This window comes from Phyllobates terribilis, unplaced genomic scaffold, assembly GCF_046119375.1.
Source record: "Phyllobates terribilis strain yellow unplaced genomic scaffold, ASM4611937v1 Scaffold_7__3_contigs__length_470593459, whole genome shotgun sequence".
In the NCBI taxonomy this organism is placed as follows: Eukaryota; Metazoa; Chordata; class Amphibia; order Anura; family Dendrobatidae; genus Phyllobates; species Phyllobates terribilis.
Window position 1 is genome coordinate 107,900,124 of NW_027362767.1, and position 18,430 is coordinate 107,918,553.

Genomic DNA, 18,430 nt, shown 5'->3' on the forward strand with positions numbered 1-18,430 from the left:
ACAGACAGACAGACCAAAAGTTTGGACACACCTTCTCATTTATAGATTTTTCTGTATTTTCATGACTATGAAAATTGTACATTCACACTGAAGGCATCAAAACTATGAATTAACACATGTGGAATTATATACTTAACAAAAAAGTGTGAAACAACTGAATATATGTCATATTCTAGGTTCTTCAAAGTAGCCACCTTTTGCTTTGATGACTGCTTTCACACTCTTTGCATTCTCTTGATGAGCTTCAAGAGGTAGTCACCGGAAATGGTTTTCGCTTCACAGGTGTGCCCTGCAGGTTTAATAAGTGGGATTTCTTGCCTTATAAATGGGGTTGGGACCATCAGTTGTGTTGTGCAGAAGTCAGGTGGATACACAGCTGATAGTCCTACTGAATAGACTGTTAGAATTTGTATTATGGCAAGAAAAAAGCAGCTAAGTAAAGAAAAACGAGTGGCCATCATTACTTTAAGAAATGAAGGTCAGTCAGTCCAAAGAATTGGGCAAACTTTTAAAGTGTCCCCAAGTGAAGTTACAAAAACCATCAAGCGCTACAAAGAAACTGGCTCACATGAGGACCGCCCCAGGAAAGGAAGACCAAGAGTCACCTTTGCTTCTGAGGATAAGTTTATCCGAGTCACCAGCAGCTCAGATTAGAGACCAGGTCAATGCCACACAGAGTTCTAGCAGCAGACACATCTCTACAACAACTGTTAAGAGGAGACTTTGTGCAGCAGGCCTTCATGGTAAAATAGCTGCTAGGAAACCACTGCTAAGGACAGGCAACAAGCAGAAGAGACTTGTTTGGGCTAAAGAACACAAGGAATGGACATTAGACCAGTGGAAATCTGTGCTTTGGTCTGATGAGTCCAAATTTGAGATCTTTGGTTCCAACCACCGTGTCTTTGTGCGACGCAGAAAAGGTGAACGGATGGACTCTACATGCCTGGTAAGGGCTGTGTAAGGGCTATTTGACCAAGAAGGGGAGTGATGGGGTGCTACACCAGATGACCTGGCCTCCACAGTCACCAGACCTGAACCCAATCGAGATGGTTTGGGGTGAGCTGGACCGCAGAGTGAAGGCAAAAGGGCCAACAAGTGCTAAGCATCTCTGGGAACTCCTTCAAGATTGTTGGAAGACCATTTCCGGTGACTACCTCTTGAAGCTCATCAAGAGAATGCCAAGAGTGTGCAAAGCAGTCATCAAAGCAAAAGGTGGCTACTTTGAAGAACCTAGAATATAAGACATATTTTCAGTTGTTTCACACTTTTTTGTTAAGTATATAATTCCACATGTGTTAATTCATAGTTTTGATGCCTTCAGTGTGAATGTACAATTTTCATAGTCATGAAAATACAGAAAAATCTTTAAATGAGAAGGTGTGTCCAAACTTTTGGTCTGTACTGTACATACACACACATATATATAGTGATTTAAAGAAAAAAAAAAAAAACATTTAACATATAAAGCTGACACCTTACGGATCCTTCAGACACCACTGTAGTGTACAGGTGACACATGCCGCTGTTATCCACCACATTTAAGTCAGGAGCTTATCCTGGCCCAGTGATGTTCACAGACCTGTAGACTTGTATGGGCGATTTTGATTTATGACTCGGATTAATACAGAAATGTCTCCCTGATTTTCCACGGTCCACAAAAAACACAGACATCTGGACAGTCACGTAGGCCATAACGGGTACATGAAACATGAGTGGGACATTTATGTCTGAATGGGGCCTGAGAATGACGATGCCACGGATGCAGCCACAGACTTCTGCATCTGTATTACCATGCACCCCAGACATAGGTTCGCCAAATGCAGCAGCATTGACTGATGGATTAAAACCTATCATGAAAGATGCAGCACACAAGAGGCCTCCCTGACTCCTGTATATGGCACGTGTCTGCATGGATGCCATGTAGCAGAGCTGCTGAGCGCCTCTGCACACACTTCCTCCCGCCCGGTGTTTGGGGAGGACGTCACTGTCTGTTGCTCTTACATTTCCTCTGTGTGATCCCCCTATATACAGCCGAGACGTCACTTCATAGAGTTTAGTCTGAACGCTCCTCCACGGCACACGGGGGCGCAGGCAAAGCGTGGATGAAGGACTGATGTACTCTCATATTAGGGAGCGTCCCCCCCACAAAGGATCACAAACACACAACACCAATCCTCTTCATGGGGTTTGTTACAATTTCTTCTAAGTTTCTATGAAATCTGGGTGATTACACATATGGTTGTCATTACAGCTTCTCCAGAAACAGTCACCCGGCCTATGGCCTCATTCAGACGCCGCTGAGTAACGGACGTAACATGTTTCTGCAGCACAAGGTTAAGATTTGGTTAAATGTCCCCACAACGCTACTGCTATATAACATGCGGATTAGTTTACATCCACAAATCCAGAAGGAAAATCTGCAGTGTATCCAAGTGTGAACATTCCCTAAGGTCTACATCATCAAAACTAATGACATTTCATGTCTATTTTTAGGGCATTTTTCTACACATATTTATGATGGTTTTTATTCCTATAAAGACTATAACTAAAAAAAAGAAAATAGCATGCTGAGCTGTGGGGGGGAAAAGCCAAGGGCCCTAAAAGCTCAGAAAGGATGCAACTAGATATCTATTAGATCTAATGTGTACAGCAGCGATATATACCCTATGCCAGGTTAGTCAAACACACAAAAGGAAAAACTTAGACAAAGTTGCGGGCCAACCAGTATACAAAATAACAGGCCCCACATAGTCCTCCGTACAGTATAATGGCCCCCACATGGTCCTTCATACAGAATAATGGGCCCCACATGGTCTTCCATACAGAATAATGGGCCCCACATAGTCTTCCATACAGAATAATGGGCCCCACATAGTCTTCCATACAGAATAATGGGCCCCACATAGTCTTCCATACAGAATAATGGGCCCCACATAGTCTTCCATACAGAATAATGGGCCCCACATAGTCTTCCATACAGAATAATGGGCCCCACATAGTCTTCCATACAGAATAATGGGCCCCACATAGTCTTCCATACAGAATAATGGGCCCCACATAGTCTTCCATACAGAATAATGGGCCCCACATAGTCTTCCATACAGAATAATGGGCCCCACATAGTCTTCCATACAGAATAATGGGCCCCACATAGTCTTCCATACAGAATAATGGGCCCCACATAGTCTTCCATACAGAATAATGGGCCCCACATAGTCTTCCATACAGAATAATGGGCCCCACATAGTCTTCCATACAGAATAATGGGCCCCACATAGTCTTCCATACAGAATAATGGGCCCCACATAGTCTTCCATACAGAATAATGGGCCCCACATAGTCTTCCATACAGAATAATGGGCCCCACATAGTCTTCCATACAGAATAATGGGCCCCACATAGTCTTCCATACAGAATAATGGGCCCCACATAGTCTTCCATACAGAATAATGGGCCCCACATAGTCTTCCATACAGAATAATGGGCCCCACATAGTCTTCCATACAGAATAATGGGCCCCACATAGTCTTCCATACAGAATAATGGGCCCCACATAGTCTTCCATACAGAATAATGGGCCCCACATAGTCTTCCATACAGAATAATGGGCCCCACATAGTCTTCCATACAGAATAATGGGCCCCACATAGTCTTCCATACAGAATAATGGGCCCCACATAGTCTTCCATACAGAATAATGGGCCCCACATAGTCTTCCATACAGAATAATGGGCCCCACATAGTCTTCCATACAGAATAATGGGCCCCACATAGTCTTCCATACAGAATAATGGGCCCCACATAGTCTTCCATACAGAATAATGGGCCCCACATAGTCTTCCATACAGAATAATGGGCCCCACATAGTCTTCCATACAGAATAATGGGCCCCACATAGTCTTCCATACAGAATAATGGGCCCCACATAGTCTTCCATACAGAATAATGGGCCCCACATAGTCTTCCATACAGAATAATGGGCCCCACATAGTCTTCCATACAGAATAATGGGCCCCACATAGTCTTCCATACAGAATAATGGGCCCCACATAGTCTTCCATACAGAATAATGGGCCCCACATAGTCTTCCATACAGAATAATGGGCCCCACATAGTCTTCCATACAGAATAATGGGCCCCACATAGTCTTCCATACAGAATAATGGGCCCCACATAGTCTTCCATACAGAATAATGGGCCCCACATAGTCCTCCATACAGTATAATGGGCCCCACATAGTCCTCCATACAGTATAATGGGCCCCACATTGTCCTCCATACAGTATAATGGGCCCCACATTGTCCTCCATACAGTATAATGGGCCCCACATAGTCCTCCATACTGTATTATGGGCCCCACATAGTCCTCCATACTGTATTATGGGCCCCACATAGTCCTCCATACTGTATTATGGGCCCCACATAGTCCTCCATACAGTATAATGGGCCCCACATGGTCCTCCATACAGTATAATGGGCCCCGCATGGTCCTCCATACAGTATAAAGGGTCCCGCATGGTCCTTTATACAGTATAAAGGGTCCCGCATGGTCCTTTATACAGTATAAAGGGTCCCGCATGGTCCTTTATACAGTATAAAGGGTCCCGCATGGTCCTTTATACAGTATAAAGGGTCCCGCATGGTCCTTTATACAGTATAAAGGGTCCCGCATGGTCCTTTATACAGAATAATGGGCCCCACATAGTCTTCCATACAGAATAATGGGCCCCACATAGTCTTCCATACAGTATAATGGGCCCCACATAGTCATCCATACAGTATAATGGCGCCACATAGTCTTCCATACAGAATAATGGGCCCCACAGTCTTCCATACAGTATAATGGGCCCCACATAGTCCTCCATACAGTAAAATGGGCCCCACATAGTCCTCCATACAGTAAAATGGGCCCCACATAGTCCTCCATACAGTATAATGGGCCCCACATAGTCCTCCATACAGTATAATGGGCCCCACATAGTCCTCCATACAGTATAATGGGCCCCACATAGTCCTCCATACAGTATAATGGGCCCCACATAGTCCTCCATACAGTATAATGGGCCCCACAAAGTCCTCCATACAGTATAATGAGCCCCACAAAGTCCTCCATACAGTATAATGGCTCCACATTGTCCTCCATACTGTATTATGGGCCCCACATAGTCCTCCATACTGTATTATGGGCCCCACATAGTCCTCCATACAGTATAATGGGTCCCACATAGTCCTCCATACAGTATAATGGGTCCCACATAGTCATCCATACAGTATAATGGGTCCCACATAGTCATCCATACAGTATAATGGGCCCCACATAGTCATCCATACAGTATAATGGGCCCCACATAGTCATCCATACAGTATAATGGGTCCCACATAGTCCTCCATACAGTATAATGGCTCCACATTGTCCTCCATACAGTATAATGGGCCCCACATAGTCATCCATACAGTATAATGGGTCCCACATAGTCCTCCATACAGTATAATGGGCCCCACATAGTCCTCCATACAGTATAATGGGCCCCACATAGTCATCCATACAGTATAATGGGCCCCACATTGTCCTCCATATAGTATAATGGGCCCCACATAGTCCTCCATACAGTATAATGGGTCCCACATAGTCCTCCATACAGTATAATGGGCCCCACATAGTCATCCATACAGTATAATGGGTCCCACATAGTCATCCATACAGTATAATGGGCCCCACATAGTCATCCATACAGTATAATGGGCCCCACATAGTCATCCATACAGTATAATGGGTCCCACATAGTCCTCCATACAGTATAATGGCTCCACATTGTCCTCCATACAGTATAATGGGCCCCACATAGTCATCCATACAGTATAATGGGTCCCACATAGTCCTCCATACAGTATAATGGGCCCCACATAGTCCTCCATACAGTATAATGGGCCCCACATAGTCATCCATACAGTATAATGGGCCCCACATTGTCCTCCATATAGTATAATGGGCCCCACATAGTCCTCCATACAGTATAATGGGTCCCACATAGTCCTCCATACAGTATAATGGGCCCCACATAGTCATCCATACAGTATAATGGGTCCCACATAGTCCTCCATACAGTATAATGACTGCACATTAGGGTGGTGGTTCTGGTGTCGTGAGCCAAATAGAATCACCCTGCATCCAGATTTGACCCACGGGCCAGAGTTTGACACCTGTGCCCTACATCCAAATTACTAAGGAACTAGTCAGAAAAGACATTCAGTAACCTGGGGTAGCTGCGTGGTCATTTATGTCGCGGCGGATTGTTAGCCATATTGATTTCCATGAAACAGAATTTTAACAATGATGCAGAAGAGTAAGGGAAGAGTCAGACGGCCGTATAACTCAGACAAGGATCGCAACGCAGTGTTCAGACTGGCCGGCAGCTCTCCCAATCCAAGTCTGACAGCTGCATAGAAATTACATGCAGGCACGGTCTGGTCGGGAGAACCGACGGCCAGGCTGAGCATTGCGTTGCGATCCTTGTCCGAGTTATGTGGCCGTCTGACTCATCCCTAATATACAGGAATCTGCAGCACACACCACCTCCATAAAGTAGCTTGAAGTGCCTGGAATCCCCCTGAAAAAGCTCCACAAAAGATGAACATTGAGCACAGCGATGGATAACGGCATTGTTCAGCATGTTTCCTCTCCTGCTGCTTTTTTTAACCGCTTCAGGGTTCAAAACAGAAGTACCATGTTCATACCGCTCTTTAAAGTTGCTGACGACAGGGCGACCGCAAAAATCGATGGCGAAACGGCGTCACTTCGAGAAGAAGAACGCCGACTTTTTCCTCAAGCAGCTGCGCCTTGGAAAACCTTGGCGTTTCAGCCATCAGAATTAGGACCTCGTGTGCACATACCCTTATTCCTCAAGCTACCCGAATAAAGACGTGTTATTGTGGAGGTGGCGAGTGAGGCAGACTCTTCTGCATTACTGGATGGCAGAGACTGCCGAGCGCCGCTAATTCCCTGGATTATAGCACAGGTGGAGGATGCTGGCGGCTTTATACATACGTACACAATTTGGCAGAACAGAATGACTCAGATTTTTATAAAGACGTTTCAAGGAAACCTGGAGACGAAATAAGATTACAACCTGCGAATGGTTAATCATACATAAACTGAGCAAATTACAGGCCACAAAATAAAAAATAAAATGTAAGAAGCAAAACGACTGGAATCAGTAATGTAAGCATTACCGCAGCACTGTGCGCACCGCCCCGATTAGTCTGCGCACCACGGCCTGCATGTAAGGAGTAGATCGGCAAATTACTCACTTAATACCAACATATACAGTATATACTGAGGTCTTAAAGGGATGCTCCACTACTCGAACATGCTTTAGTCCAGCGAGGAAAATAAGACATTCACCTCCCACGCTGGCACCATCCAGTGATGTGGACATTGTTGTGCCACACGAACGCTGCCGGCAATCAGCAGCCACTGACCGGCTTTACTCTCCTGATGGAATATTGCTAAGCAACAGCTGATCTGTGACCACTGATTGCCTGCAGCGTTCACATGATAATGTCCCACGAGTGCAGGTAGACCCCGAGCAGACATCGCTGAGAAAGTCGATTTTTTTTATTCCAAGGACTTTGACTTTGTTTGTCCAACAAGTGGATAACCCCTTAAAAATACATTCCCAAAGGACCTTTCCACTGCCACAAATCACTATGGTTTTACTGTGGAAATGCAGAGAGGATACAACCAGCGTAAAATAACACAATGCGGATTTCACATCTGATCAATTTACCATTTTCTCTACAGCGAATAAATGAGATTTTGGAAAACCTTGTTACCTTAATATGCAGAATAATTTCTGCATGCAATTGCAGTATGGAAAATCCACTGGGTACAATGCCAGTGGGAACAAAGCCTTAGGCCGCGTTCAGACGTTCAGTATTTGGTCAGCATTTTACTTCAGTATTTGTAAGCTAAAACCAGGAGTGGGTGATAAATGCAGAAGTGGTGACGTGTTTCTATTATACTTTTCCTCTGATTGTTCCACTCCTGATTTTGTATTACAAATACTGATGTAAAATACTGACCAAATACTGATAGTGTGAACGTGGCCTTAAATAGTTTTTTACTTGCTTCAATATTGATGGGTTAACAGATCAACTCATATCATTACCTGCAACTTATACAATAGTACATGTTCAGGGGCGGCGTGATGTCGGGTATATCTGAGACATAGACATATACACATATATATATATATATATATATATATATACACATATATATATATATATATATATATATATATATATATATATATATATATATATATATATATATATATATATATATATATATATATATATATATGATAGATAGATATAGATAGATATATATATAAATATATATACACACACACACATATTCAAAGAAATTCAACTGTTTTAGGCAGGCAAAAATAAAATGCTGCAAAGTAAGAAGTTTTAAAAGCAGAAGTGTTAACTTTTTATTAATTGAGAAAAATAAACTAGGTGAATGACCAAGAAAAAAAATCTAATTTAAATCAATATTTTGTGTTACCGCCATTTTGCCTTCAAAACAGCATCAAAGCCTGAATTCTACAAGGTACACTAGCACAAACCTCAGGGATTGCCTAGGACAATAGTCCAATTTTTGAGTAACTACCAAACAGGATGATAATTATCAATATTTTCATATATAGGGTGAAACAAAGTCATTAGCTGAAACAACTGTGTAGGAGTAATACAAACTGGGTGAGGAACAGTCAGTCTGCTACCAAGGTGAGGTTGTGGAAGACAGCTTCAGGTCACAGACCATACACCTTGGCAAGACTCAGCACAGCAACAAGACACAAGGTAGTTATACTGCATCAGGAAGGTCTCTTCCCAGGCAAAGATGTCAAAGCAGATTGGAGATTTAAGATGTGCTGTTCATGCTATTTTGAAGAAGCGCCAAGAAATGGGCAATCTTGAGCATCGTAGTCACAGTGGTCGATAACAAGGAAACTTATGACAGCAATTGAGACGTATCATGATTTCTTCCCTTTGAAATCAGACGTCGTTCAGCAGTGTAATCCACTCGGAGCTGTCAGCAATTAGTAGGACTGAGCTACACCCATCTACTGTTCAGAAGTCTGGCCAGAAGAGGTCTTCATATAAGAACGGTCATATCTTCTACATATAAACAAGGTCAAGTGACTCAAATATGAACTAAAACATGGGAAGTGGGGGAGGAAACATGTGAAAGCAGGTGTCTGGACTGAGGAGTCAAAATGTGAAATATTTGACTGTAACAAAAGGGAGTTTGTTTGCCGAAAGGCGGTACTATAATGAGGGTCTGCATGACAAGTGAAGCATGGTGGAAGTTCCTTAAAAGTTTGGGGCTGAATTTCAGGGATTGAGTCAGGATTAATGATGTCCTTAATGCTGAAAAATACAGGCAGGTACTTATCCATCATGTAACATCATCTGGTTAAGCGTCTGGCTCCAAATTTATTCTGCAGCAGAACAACAACCCAAAACATCCAGCCAATGTCATTAAGAACCATCTTCAGAGTAAAGAACAAGGAGTCCTGGAAGTGATGATCCGACCCCAAAGAGCCCTGATCTCTCCATATCATCCATTTCTTCTGGAATTACATGAAGAGACAGAGGTATCTGCACAAGACTCATACTCAGATGATCTGTGCTTAGTCCTCCAAGATGTTTGGAACAACCTCCTGCTAAGTTCTTTCAATAACTGAGTCCAAGTACCTAGAAGAAGTGATGTTGCTTTGAAGGTAAAGGGCGGTCACACCAAATATTGACTTGATTTACATTTCTCTTTTATTCATTCACTTTGCCAATTGATAAAAATAAACTGATTACACTATTTTAGAGCAATCTTCCCTAATTATATAGACATACATTGTTCTAATTCCCATGTTAATACACTCCTTTAAATAAATGAGACCCTATCACCAATCTATTGCTGCCCTTTTCATTTAATAAACTTCATAACTTCTGGCTTGAAGGATCCAGGCGTGAAGACCAGGATGACAATTCTCCGGTCCCCTCTCACAGTGGATGTGCTTGTCCTAACTCTCTGCATTACTTTATTACAGAACTGTCACATTAGAGACATCTTACCATTCGCTAAGGAGTGCAAAGAGCGAGATCTCGCAAGAACAAGCAAATTCACTGCGAGAGGGGAATGGAGAATTGTGACATCCTGCTTTGCGGTACCCCACAACCCGGAATTTCGGAGCTGACTTGTGCTAGAACATTGGACCCTTTCGGGGGCGCTGCAAACTCTTCTGAAGGCTTTTGTTAATATTTAGTAAATCCCCATTCCGGGGCTACCCACTCTCGTTAAATAAAGAGGGCAACCAGAGGTTGGTCAAAAGGGTCACAGTACCACAGTACCTGTGTGAACATGAGCTAAAAGAAAATGCAGCAGGCTGTCTGATATAGAAGTTGTGTTATACATCATTGTTGGGGGCCGTCTAATATACAAACCCCAGTCCCAAAAAGTTGGGCCGGGGTGAAATGGAAAGAAAACAACAATGCAAAGATTTGTAAATCTCTTATTTGAAAAAAAAAAAATAACTCATTAATAAATTGATGGCAGCATCACATGTCAGAAAGATTGGGACGGGGATAGCAAAAGGCTGGAAAAGTAAGTGGTACTCAGAAAAAACATCTGGAGGGTGAATGGTCAAGTAAGCCACATGACTGAACAAGAGCAGGTTAGAGAGGCAGAGTCTCCCAGAAGCAAAGATCATCAGACGTTACCCATCTGTAAACACGAGAGTCCAAAAATTGTGGGACATTTTCAGAAAAATGTTCCTCAAAATAAAATTGCAAAGACTTTAAATATCCCATTATCTGCAGTACATAATATCATCAAAAGATAGAGGGATCCTGGGGAAATCTATGTGCACAAGGGACAAGGCGACGGTGATTATTGGATGCTCATAACCTAGCCAACTCCGGCAATGGGACATTCACAGACTGTTATAAAGAGGGGACGCGGCACAGGGGGCATAACTTATTTCATCTCTCACTGCCATCGATTTATTAATTAGTTGTTTTTTTTCAAATGAAGTTTAAATATGTCTGTTGTCCGGCCTGATCTGTCCGTGTTCTGCAGTGCTGGGAATACAATAAGAGATTCCCCGATAGCTGCGTTCTTATTTTCTTCACATTCTACACAGCAGCCCAACTCTAGGGAATTCTGGGTAACACAACAAGTTATGTAATGATGGTGATAGTAGTAGTGATGCTGATAGTAGTAGTTATGATGACGGTAGTAGTGGAGATGAAGAAAGTTATTATGGTGATGGTAGTAGTGGAGATATTGGTAGTTATGATGGTGGTAGTAGTGAAAATGAAGACAGTTATAGTGATGATGGTGGTAGTAGTGATGATGCTGATAGTAGTGGTTGTTATGATGGTAGTGGAGATAGCAGTGATGATGGTTGTAGTAGTAGTAATAGTGATGGTGGTAGTAGTGGTTCTTATGATGGTAGTGGAGATGATAGCAGTAATGATGGTTGTAGTAGTGGTTCTTATGATGGTAGTAGTGATGCTGATAGTAATAGCGGTGCTGGTGGCAGTAGTGGAAATGATAGTAGTTATGATGGTGGTAGTAGCAGTAGTGATGATGGTGGTGGTGGTGGTGGTGGTGGTTGTACTACCAGTAGTTATGATAGTGGTGATGATGGTGGTGGTGGTGGTAGTAATAGTGATGGTGGTGGTAGTAGTAGTGATGATAGTGGTGATGATGGTTGTAGTAATAGTGATGGTGGTAGAAGTGATGCTGATAGTAATAGTGATGATGGTAGTAGTGGAGATGATAGTAGTAGTAGTTATGATATTGGTAGTGGAGGTGCTGGTAGTGATGGTGGTAGTAGTAGTAGTTATGATATTGGTAGTGATGGTGGCGGTGCGGATGCTGGGTGCAGCAGGGCTCCGGTGCCCGCACACATCGCCTGGTGCACGGCGGCAGTGGCGGCCTCACCTTCTGGTCCACGATGGAGCAGGCCATCTCCCGCACGGCCCCCAGGCTCAGCTCTCCGGGCTCGGGCAGTAGGACGGGCTCCCGGCTCAGGCCGATCTGGATCTGTAGGGAGAGGCCGGGGCCCGCGGGGCTGGGCGGCCGGATCACCGGGGGGGCGCTCATAGACAGCTGGGCCCGCCAGCGGGAGACACCAGGGGAGAGGAGAGGGGACACGGGTCACACACAGCCGCACCCGCCACACACGGGACGTGACTAGACGCCAGGCAGCATGCACCGACACGGCCCCGCCACAAGTTACACTCACGGCGGACACTCACGGAGAGCAGTGCGGGACCAGCACACAACTTCCAGCCGCATAGCCGCACTCCCGGCCCCCGGGGCTCTCACTCCCGGCACCAGCACGGCCCCCGGGACTGACAAGCGCCGCTCACTCCGCGCACAGCCGCCTCTTCCCTTCCAGCAAAACTTTACCCAACAACAAGTCCGAGCGGCGCCCACACACATACAGCGCTACACTGCACACAGCACGGGAGCACGGCCGCCCCCTGCCGGAAAGCCACCGCGCTGCAAGGCCGGAGCTCCCCCTGCTGGACACACACTACGCTGCAGCCCTGAGCTCCCCCTGCTGGACACACACTGCGCTGCAGGCCCGAGCTCCCCCTGCTGGACACACACTGCGCTGCAGGCCCGAGCTCCCCCTGCTGGACACACACCGCTCTGCAAGGCCCGAGCTCCCCCTGCTGGACACACACCGCGCTGCAGGCCCTGCCGACCACTACGACTCGGCAACAAACACAAATTCCGCTGGGTACATGGCCTCAGCTACAAGCCGCACTGAGGCAGTGACCTGAGCCGACTGTAGTGCTATACTGCCTCCTTCCTGCCCAGGGCAGTGTGTATGGAGCTCTCCAGCTGCCCCTGACAGAGGGAGGATCAGACATGTCTATTCTCTCAGCCTGATCTTTGTTCTCCAGAAAGATGTGTTTACCTAGGACCCAGCAGCCCCTAATCTCTTATAACAATGTGCATTACATATAAAGGCCACATCACACTGACCTCAGCCGCCCCTCTGACGCCTGTGTATGGGGGTCTCCTGACTCATCCTCAGCACATGCTGTTGGGCCAGATAATGAGCAGACATTTTTAATTTAAAGGGATTTTTCGCTTTTAAAAAATCTTACAACAGCTTCGGTTTGTTCAAAAAACGAATAGGTTTTACTCCACCTCCCCGGGTCCAACACTGAGTCTCCACCGCTGCTCCCATTGTCTGTTATTCTCTTCAGCGCTGACATCACGTCCACAGCGCTGCAGCCAATCGGTGAGCTCTGCAGCTCATACCATCAACTGGGCACTGACTGGCTGCAGCGCTGTTGACAGCAGAGTCTGGGAGCAGCGGCGGAGACTCAGTACCGGACCTGGGAAGGGGAAGTAAAGCAGAGCGTGTGTTTTATACCTGCTTGGGGAGGAGGATTTTATGAAACCACAAAACCCTTTTGAGGCTATGTGCCCACGATGCAGAAATGCTCCGGATTTTTTCCTGAGCGTTTCTGCATCTCCCTGGCAGAAAAAAACGCATGCGGATTGTACATGCGGATTGTACATGCGGATTGTACATGCGGATCGTACATGCGGATTGTACATGCATGCGGGCCATCAGAAGGTAAGTATAATATTTATTTTTTATTGTATTCTTTTTTTTTACAGGTTCTATGGTACCCGGGTCCGGAGGAGAGTCTCCTGTCCTCCACACCCGGGTACCATCTTCACATTGAAACGCATGGATTTCTCATGTACAGATGCAGGGATGCGGATTCCATGCGATCTAATGCAAGTCAATGGAGGCGAAAACGCCGCGCTTCCGCAAAATAATTGGTTGTGCTGCGGATTTTTCCGCAATGATAATCCGCAGTGTAAATTTCCGCAGCATGTGCACAGCACATGCGGATTATCATTGGGGAACATGGCAGGCCTTCTACCAAGCGTTTTTTAAGCGTTTCTGCAGCGCTTCTACCGCTGCGGAAACACTTAAAAAACGCATTGTGGGCACACAGCGTAACAGGAATTTGTGTGTGAGACATGCAAACTGTCTCTTCAGAGAGGAAGAGGACCAGAACTCTATATCGCCACCTATTGGAAGTAGCAATCCTAAAAGTCAATAGTGACCCTTTAACGAGCCTTGCCACATGACTTAGGATATAAGCCAGAACCAGAAACTCAATTTGCAGACACTGTGTTACAGGGTACTGCCCCTTATCAGTGCAAAGTGTGAGTTCTGGTTTGGTTGGGTGAGAGGCGTCAGACCGACATGTAATGACTGAGTCTGCTCTCCTGGTCTACTGGTAACACCTCCTTTCATGTAAAATAATCTCTGGAGGCGGAGTCTCAGGGAGATCTATGTCCGGCCCATAGATCTTAACAGCTCATTTACATATAAGAAAAATGTGGATTTCTCTGGAATAAAACATCAGATCGCAGGTATCAAGGTATCATTTTATTCAGCTTCCTATGACCTACATGTCCATATAGACGGCTTTGGAGGGTAGATCCTACTGAAAGATTCCTTTTAAAAGGGTAAAGGATTGTGTAGGACCCCCGGCGTGACTAGCTGGGTGCCCCCTTGTCCTTTGTGTAGTGAGCTGTATGTCATCCATGCTGACTACATATTATCTGACCAGATATGACTGAATGTTGTGGGCCGACGAGATGTGGACAATATGCATGACAAATATTCCTATATGCACTCACTCATACAAAATTGACGGGGAGTGCCGATTTCCAAGAATGCAGCAGCAAAGACCTTGGGGAGCGAGGGTGAATCTGCTGCCAAGACCGAGATTATTGCTCGTGGCTTGAGATTTCCTGACAAATATTGTGGCATGGCTGATATTACTTACATACACATAGTAAGCAGTATGTGCAGAACTTCTAAATCTTTATCCCCATAGATAAATCTACGCCTTCCACATATTGTCTCACACACAACACTTTCTTCCCGCAACACTCTCTCCATCTCACTTTCATTTCCCATTTTCTTGTGACTCATCGTCAATGGGTAGGGAATCCATCCTCAGTATTTCAGATTTCTGCATTAAATTCCATAAGGAGACAGATTTTCATATTTTAAACTGATGTCACAATGTAGCAGGACTTGTATATACTCTTTCAGCCATGACCCTGGGGAAATCAGCAGTGAGAGAAAAAGTAGGGAAACAGACGGAGGGAAAAAGTAAAGTTATAATAGGGAAAAGTTATAGAGTGGGGGAAAAACTGACAAAGTGAAGAAAAAGGGAGGAGAGAAAAAATAAAGCTGTAATATGAAAAAGTTAAAAGTTATGAAGTAGGGAAAAAAGAAGGAGAGAAAAAGTAAAGTTATGAAGTAGGGAAAAAAGAAGTTATAAAGGAGGGAAAAAGTAAAGTTATAATAGAGAAAAGTTATAAAGTAGGGGGAAAAAGTTATAAAGTGGGCAAAAAAGGAGGGAAAAAGTAAAGTTATAATAGGGAAAAGTTTTAAAGTAGGAAAAAATGAAGGAGAGAAAAAGTAAAATTAGAAAGTAGGGAAAAAAGAAGGGAAAAAGTAAATTTATAATAGGGAAACATTAGAAAGTAGAATGAAAAAAAAATGAGGAAAAGTGAGAAGTAGAGTAAAGGTATAATAGGAAAAAGTTATAAAGTAGGGAAAAAAGAAGGAGAGAAAAAGTAAAGTTATAAAGCAGGGAGAAAAGAAGTTATAAAGTAGGGAAAAAGTAAAGTTATATTAGGGAAAAGTTATAAAATAGGGGGGAAAAGTTATAAAGTGGGCAAAAAAGGAGGGAAAAACTAAAGTTATAGTAGGGAAAAGTTGTAAAGTAGGAAAAAATTGTAAATTAGGGAGAAAAGGAGGGGAGGGAGTTATAAAGTGGGGAAAAGGTTATAATAAGCAAAAGTTGAAAAGTAGGGAAAATAGAAGTTATAAAGTAGGGAAAAAAGGAGGGAAAAGGTAAAGTTATTATACCTCTGCAGACCAATCTCAATAGTCATGTGGGCGGGGCTGCAGGGGTGACTGGTCACACGTGTTATCACGGCCTCAGCTGTAATCTAGTCCCCACTCTTTCTTCATTGATATCCCGCTCTGTATGGTGTCAGGCAAGGAAGGGTTTGGCTAATTGCAGTTTCTACATAATAATGTGCATCTGGTCGGGCTCCGTTGCCGGTGACAGGTCAGACATGCTGTTTGTAGAATACACCTCTATGATGTGACAGCTGCCATACCGGTACAGACCCCACAAGTAGAGCCAGTATACAATGCTGGGGTCCTGACGTGTCGGCACAGTGTTGAGTTTTCATAGTTCTACACCAGTACAATGGATCTGTAACAAAGCCTTTCAGCTATGCAGTGCACTGTACACTTTCAGCTTTAGTTCAAAGAGTTTGATATAACTATTGCATTAAAGGGGTTTTCTGATTTCAGAAAACTCTTGGCTGCAGTTTGTTTAAAAAAATAAACTAAGTCTTACTCACCCTCCCCAGGTCCAGCACTGAGTCTCAGCCATTGCTCCCTGTGTCTGTTATTCTCTGCAGCATTAATATCATGTAGACAGCGCTGCTGCCAATCTCTAATCTCAACAGCTCTGCATAATTGGCAGCACAAGCCACTCAGAATGGCTGAGCTCATTGGAAGTGCATTGAGCTGTAGGGTGCATTGCTAGAAAAGGGAAAAAAAAAGAAAAAAAAAAACACTTTAAATCTCTTAGTTTGCGAGTGTGAACGAGCTGAGTGTGACCGGAGCATAAGTGCGAACGAAAGTAAGTGTGTGACTTGTTTTTCAGTGACTTTGTATTCAGGGAATTTGGAAGGGAGGACTTTGGACTGAATTGCTGTCTGTATTTTATTTATTCTTTACTTTTCTTTTTACTTAACATTCTGTCTATTGCAATCCCCATTAGGAAATGTGCTCCATTATTGACAATGCTATCCAGTGTACATTTTGCCACATGTATGCATTCATTGAACAGCCGGTCGGGGTTGCTTACTGCTGCGCGATATGTGTGCACGTTGTGCGTTTGGAAGCCCAGGTACTGGATCTAAATGAGCAGCTGGCAACACTGAGATCCATAGACAATATGGAAAGGCATCTGCTGCTCACTGAGCAGCTGCTCACTGGGGTAGATGTGGGGGAGGGTGGTAGTCGGGAGCTGCAGGACAGTGAGGCCGTTAGTTGGGTGACAGTTTGAAGGGGGGGTAGAGGGAAGAGTGCCAGGGAGGCTAGTCCTGATCTGGCACACCTCAATAAGTTTGCAAAGTTGGCAGATGAGGGGAGTGACGGTACAGGGGTAGCACTGCTGCAGCAAGGCATGTCCCCTGAAAGCCGGAGGAGTGTCAGCTCCAGTAAAGAGGGAAATAGGAGAGCAGGGCAGGCCAGGCAGGTGCTGGTAGTGGGGGACTCAATTATTAGGGGAACAGATAGGGCAATCTGTCACAAAGACAGGGATCGTCGAACAGTGTGCTGCCTACCTGGCGCTCGAGTCCGGCACATCGCTGATCGGGTTGACAGATTACTGGGAGGGGCTGGTGAGGACCCAGCGGTCATGGTGCACATTGGCACAAATGACAAAGTTAGAGGTAGGTGGAAGGTCCTTAAAGATGATTTCAGGGAATTAGGCTGCAAGCTGAAAGCAAGGACCTCCAAGGTGGTATTCTCGGAAATACTACCGGTACCACGTGCCACGCCAGAGAGGCAACGGGAGATTAGGGAGATAAATAAGTGGCTCAAGAACTGGTGTAGGAAGGAGGGATTTGGGTTCCTGGAGAACTGGGCCGACTTCTCTGTTGGCTACAGACTCTACGCTATGGACCGGCTGCACCTCAATGGGGAGGGTGCAGCTGTGCTGGGGGAGAAAATGGCTAGAAGGTTGGAGGAGAGTTTAAACTAGGGATTTGGGGGGGGAGGGTATTCATTTTATAGGTGGGGAAGATAGTGCAGATAGTGACCTGGGCACAAATAAAGAAATTGGGGGTGGGGTTAGAACAGTCAATAAAGTAAGAAGGAATAGAGGTACAGAGAGATACATAAAATGCATGTACACTAATGCCAGAAGCCTCACCAACAAAATGGAGGAATTAGAATTAATTTTGTTGGAAAATAATTATGACATGGTAGGAATATCTGAGACGTGGCTGGACGAGAGCCATGACTGGGCAGTTAATTTGCAGGGCTATAGTCTGTTCAGAAATGACCGTACAAACAAGCGAGGGGGGGGTGTGTGTTTATATGTAAAATCATCCTTAAAACCCGTCTTGCGGGAGGATATAGGTGAATCTAATGAAAATGTAGAGTCCCTGTGGGTGGAGATAATGGGAGGGTGAAAAAATAATAAATTACTGATAGGGGTTTGTTATAAGTCTCCAAAAATAATGGAATTTGCGGAGAATATCCTCG

At 44.6% G+C, this 18,430-nt stretch overlaps 1 protein-coding gene across 2 annotated transcripts in view; it reads right to left on the reverse strand.

The window, feature by feature from the left end:
* The window catches only part of PRKD1 (protein kinase D1), a 139,249-nt gene extending 126,658 nt beyond the window's left edge, over positions 1–12,591 (reverse strand). Inside the window, exons 1-2 of one of the 2 annotated variants that reach the window (XM_073639047.1) lie at positions 12,333–12,591; positions 12,016–12,183 (exon numbers count right to left, since the gene is read on the reverse strand). In XM_073639047.1, the coding sequence (XP_073495148.1) occupies positions 12,016–12,177 (162 nt within the window). In that variant the 5' untranslated portion in view covers positions 12,178–12,183; positions 12,333–12,591. Of the gene's footprint in view, positions 1–12,015 lie in introns of both variants that reach the window. The other variant, XM_073639046.1, reaches the window with a different exon arrangement.
* Positions 12,592–18,430: the final 5,839 nt, after the last annotated feature.